Source organism: Nanorana parkeri, unplaced genomic scaffold (genome assembly GCF_000935625.1).
Source record: "Nanorana parkeri isolate BGI_ZX_2015 unplaced genomic scaffold, ASM93562v1 scaffold3393, whole genome shotgun sequence".
Classification (NCBI taxonomy): Eukaryota; Metazoa; Chordata; class Amphibia; order Anura; family Dicroglossidae; genus Nanorana; species Nanorana parkeri.
Genome location: NW_017309661.1, coordinates 43,276 through 48,617, shown reverse-complemented (window position 1 = coordinate 48,617; position 5,342 = coordinate 43,276). Strand labels below are relative to the sequence as shown.

Here is a 5,342-nt window from a genome sequence, read left to right as displayed (position 1 = left end):
GCATTGCAATCCTCGGCAAGCCCTCCCCTCAGCGGGCAAGTACGATCTGCCTGTCCAAGATGGATGCAGTTCATACGGAATTTTAATCACCTTCCAACCATCGCACAACAAAAGTTGTGCGATGGTTGTAAGGTGTATGGTCAGCTTAAGGGTCCCCACACACCTTACGATTATCGTAAGATAATCGCGGGAAATCCCGCGATCGTACGATGATCGTAAGGTGTGTGGAAGCCGTGCGACCTCTACTACTGTAAGGTCGCACGACTTTAAACTTACGGACATGTTTGAAAACCCGCCGAGCATCGTACGATGTTCAGCGGGTTTGTGGCATGTCCGTACGATAACAGCCGCACGGGCCGGTGTGCGCAAGCGCACACTGCCCGTTCGGCATTGCGGTCATCGGAAGCCCGCCCCTCAGGGGGCGTGGCTTGCGATCATCGCAAGTACGATCTGCCTATGCAACATAGGCAGATCGTACGTTTTTTTAAGTACCTTACAACCATCGCAAGACAAAAGTCTTGCGATGGTTGTAAGGTGTGTGCCCAGCCTAACACATAAAAGTATCATACCCTAAACTTTTTTTGTTTTTGTTTTCGTTTTGGAGTAGGAAATGTTACACCCCTTCCAGGTTTCCTCTCAGCTGTGTCCCCTAGGAGACGTTTCTCTTCTCTTCCTGTCCTGCGCCATGGCAAAAACTATTATAGCTTTTTTTCTATTCATTACTTTTATGTGTAGATTAAAAAATAAATTACATTAAACAAACATCTTAGTGAACCCTAATTAGTTTTTAGTTCCTTCATTCTCTTTTCCCCTTATTTATTTTGTTGTACATTTTTAAAATTTACATATGTGATTGTAGCAGTTAAAGTGACACTTAACCTTAAAAATACATTGAAGTCCCTTAACTATTAACAACAATGTATCTTTTTTGTGTATCACTCGGCTGTAAAACCTCCAATCATCTCTGAATTGGTGCTGACACTGTCCTTCCTTCTGGAGGGGGGGCTACAATGTACATTTTGGTGACGTGCTTTAGCTATTGGGCTCTGTAATCCTCTTCGTGACATCTCTCTTTTATCACTGTAGATGCTCCCTGCCCTCCTGACTCGTCCTTCGGCTGCAGATCTTCTTGCCACAGTAGCTGCGACACCTTCAACCTCCCGGTTTGCAGTGCAAAGTGTACGCCGGCTTGTACGTGCAATGAAGGGTTCGCCTTCCAGTCGGCCGATTCGGACGTCTGCGTGCCCATCGACTCTTGTAATGTGACCTGCCAGCAAAACGCACACTTTGCGCCATGTTACAGACAGCCACTGGAGACCTGCGCCATTCTGGGTATCCACTATCAGCCATCTAAACATTGCATGCCCCGCTGCGTGTGCAACGATGGGTACGTCCTCTCTGACGAGCCCATCCCCCGGTGTATAAATAAGAAGAAGTGCGCAATGTAACCTGGAAATTAATGACGTTGCTTAGACCTGGTATAGCTTATGCTTAGGGCCCCAACTATAAAACTTCCACCTGGGTGGTAGCTGGGTAGATGCCGTCCACACTGCACTAGCACCCCTAGGATGGCGCTGAATTCCTATACTCCTTGCGTCCAACCGGCGTATTTTATAAATGACCCCCATACTGAAAAACTGCTAAATGGATCTGCGTAATGTTCTATGTCTACCTGTAATCCTTCTTTATTATTTTTGCATCATCCTATACACACCAGATGAAATGTCGCATGTTTAGTTGTGTTATCAGGCTTGCAATAGGTCAGCCGCCCTTGCGCTGACTGCAGTTGGAGAGCAGAAATGAGTGTTGCAGCCTCTCCCAACTGCGTTCATCTTTCATGCACTGGGAAGGAGGTTTTTATGACAGTTTCAAGATCTAGAAAGTCTCTGATCATTTCAAGTTTCAGAAAACATTCTCACTCTTCAGGGCAAATCCGCTAAATTGGGAAAAATGATGAAACCCAAACTGGATTTTTGGTTTAAAAAAAAAAAAAAAAGAAATCCATTCACTATAAATGCTTTAAAAGAAATAAATAATAATAATAATGTGTGCATATAATGTGTATATATAATGTGTGTGTGTATGTACAGGTGAAACTCGAATAATTAGAATATCGTGCAAAGTTCATTTATTTCACTAAGGCAACTTAAAAGGTGAAACTAATATATGAGAGGGACTCATTACATGCAAAGCAAGATAATTCAAGCCGTGATTTGTCATCATTGTGATGATTATGGCTTACAGCTCATGAAAACCCCAAGAACCCCAAATCCACAACCTCAAAAAAGTAGATTATTACATGCAATCAATAAAACAAGGATTGTACATAGAACAATATCGGACCTCTGAAAAGTACAAGCATGCATATGTACTCAGTACTTGGTTTGGGCCTTATGTATTAGATATGTCCTATAATGATTGAGTGAATTAAGACTGAAAATTCTGCATCCATTGTTACCGAGGAGGGAATAAAATATTTTCATCAACCAAACTGTGTTGTCTGTCCTATATGGTGTATTATCTGGTTATTGGGCCAAGTTGCATATTGTTGTCCCAGGCCTCTGTAAACACAGCGTGTTCCTATATCATAGCTTTTGCAGGAGTTTACCGAACTTTTGTAACCTGTAGAGGAAGTAGAGGAAGTTCTCCCTTATAGTGTATCTAACCAAGTGGAAACATGACATCTATGTGTGTGCATACACTATATCACCAAAAGTATGCAACCCCCCCTCCAAATGATTGAGCTGAGGTATCTCCAGTGAAGGGTACTGGTAACCCTACTGCATACAAAGACATTGTAGACTATTGTGCTCTTCCAGCCTTGTGGTAACAGTTTGGTGAAGGCCCTTTTCTGTTCCACCATGACTGTCCCCTGTGTACAAAGCCAGTTATATAAAGACATGGTCTGACCAGTTTGATGTGGAGGAACTTGAGTGGCCTTCACAGAGCCCTGACCTCAACCCTACTGAATACCTTTGGGATGAACTGGATTGCCGATTGTGAGCCAGGTCCTCTCATCCAACATCAGGACCTGACCTCAGCAATGGACACACATTCCCACAGACACTCCATCTTATGGAAAACCTTCTTAGAACAGTGGAGGTCTTCATAGCTACAAAAGGGAAGCCAATTTCATGTTAATGGCCATGTTTTTGGATTAGGATAACCCTACTGAGCACCTTTTGGAATGTACTGTAATGCTGACGAGAAACCAGACTTTCTCATCCAACATTAGTACCTGACCTCACAAATGGGGACAAATTCCCACAGACACCCTCCAAAAGTTTGTGGAACGTCTTCCCAGAAGAGTGGAGGATGGTATAACTGTGATGTGGGGCCACCTAAGTGTTAGAGCCTGTGGTTTTAAAATGGAATGTTCTACAAGTGCACATAGCTTTGATGGTCAGGGCCATGTAGAGCATGTGTGTATCTGATAATAGCTTATGGTGAATTGAGCAATTCTTTTTTTGATTTCAGTTTATTTTTTATTTTTATGCATTTATTATCTTTTTTAGGTTGGACTTAATGTTACATAGTTACATAGTATTTGAGGTCGAATAAAGACACAGATCCATCAAGTTCAACCTATTGTGTGTATGTGTGTGATTCTGCATGTGTATACATGTGTATGAGTCCCTGTGTGTTCCTGTTTTTAATGGTACCTGTACCCCTGTATGTTACGGTCTCTGAGGAAATCGTCCAAATGCTTTTTGAATGATTCAACACTCTCAGCTGATACTACTGCTTGTGGCAGCGAATTCCAGACCCTAACCGCTCTAACTGAGAAGAAGCCCCTACGCCCCATGTGGTTAAATCTTTTCTCCACCAGTTTTAGGTGGTGGCCTCTAGTCCTTGTTAGGGAGCTTACAGTAAAAAGCTTATTGCTGATGTTGCTATCACCATTGAACATCTTGTACATCAAAATCATATCCACCCTTAATCTCCTCACTTCCAGCGTGAACATGTTTAAATTTAGCAACCTTGTCTCATAGCTTTGGTCCTCCAGCCCCATAATTAGTTTAGTTGCCCTTCTCTGGACTCTCTCCAGCTCCAGGACATCTTTTCTGTGGATTGGTGACTAAAACTGGACCGCATACTCCAGATGAGGCCGAACCAGCGATCTATAAAGTGGTAAAATTATTGCTTTGTCTCTACAATACATTCCCTTCTTAATACAAGACAGAACTCTGCTCGCTTTGTTTACCGCGGCCTGGCATTGCAAGCTATTGTCCAATCTATGGTCTACAATTACCCCAAGATCCTTTTCCATTTCTGACTTCCCTAGTGGAGTTCCCATTAATGTGTATTCCGCTTGCCTGGTTTTAACCCCAAAGTGCATCACTTTACATTTATCGACATTAAACCTCATCAGCCAAATAGTTGCCCACTCCCCTATCTTATCCAGGTCCCCCTGTAATGTTATAGTGTCTAAGTCCAAGTCTATTACCCTCAAGATTTTAGTATCATCAGCAAATACAGTAAGCCCTCAGGGGCAGGACCCTCCTTACCATCTTGTCTTGAATTGTATTGTGATTGTAATGTCTTCCCTATATTGTAAAGCGCTGTGCAAACTATTGGCGCTATATAAATCCTGAATATTAATAATAATTTACGCCCTCCCCAATATCAATAATAAACAGGTTAAATGTGATTTTGTCTTTGTAGCACCCTACCGTAAAACTCCATTGTCTTCTATGAATGTAAAGCACGACACATCATCCATCAGATGGTACACCTCATTGTTACACCGGGGTGAACCTGACACAGTAGCCGCCGCACACAATGCAGGAACGCAGCAACCTCACAGGTGGCAAATCGATCAGCTCCCCTGATAGGATCCCGCTGGCCACTGGTAAAATGAACCAGTGTAGCTCCAGGACGTAACCAAGGTGAGTGCTATCTCTTCTTCCAATCACTCGGGTACCTTTATCAAAAAATATACTTATTGTCTTTGTGATTTCAAAGGATATTTTTTTTCAACAAGAAATTGTTACATTTTCTTAAACAAGCACATCAATCTTCCATGTCGTTAACCTAAAATCAGTTTAAATACCGCTGGGCCAATGACCTGAAAGATGCCACAGCATTTCATAAAATATCGACCGCCTACTAGACACAAGATTTTTTATTTTTTTTGCCCAGCATTTCCAACTCAAGCAATTTATAACACAATTAAATATTTAGTTATTATTCATTAACAAAATGTTATTATTTTATGTATTCATGTATTCAGTTTTTTTTGGTCTTGTTTTTTTACTTATGTGAGTTGTTTGTTTGCATCAAGTGATTTTTCTAGCTTCCAAATAACTAAACTCCCAATTCCAATATATATATATACTGTA

At 41.8% G+C, this 5,342-nt stretch overlaps 1 protein-coding gene across 1 annotated transcript; it reads left to right on the top strand.

Moving 5' to 3' along the window:
* Nucleotides 1-1,086: 1,086 nt before the first annotated feature.
* On the top strand, nt 1,087-1,471 carry LOC108803101 (alpha-tectorin-like; the record flags this gene model as incomplete). The annotated part of the gene is made up of 1 exon (XM_018574944.1): nt 1,087-1,471. A coding segment is annotated over one exon (362 nt), but the record flags the coding sequence as incomplete, so codon positions are not given.
* Between the last annotated feature and the right edge of the window lie 3,871 nt (nt 1,472-5,342).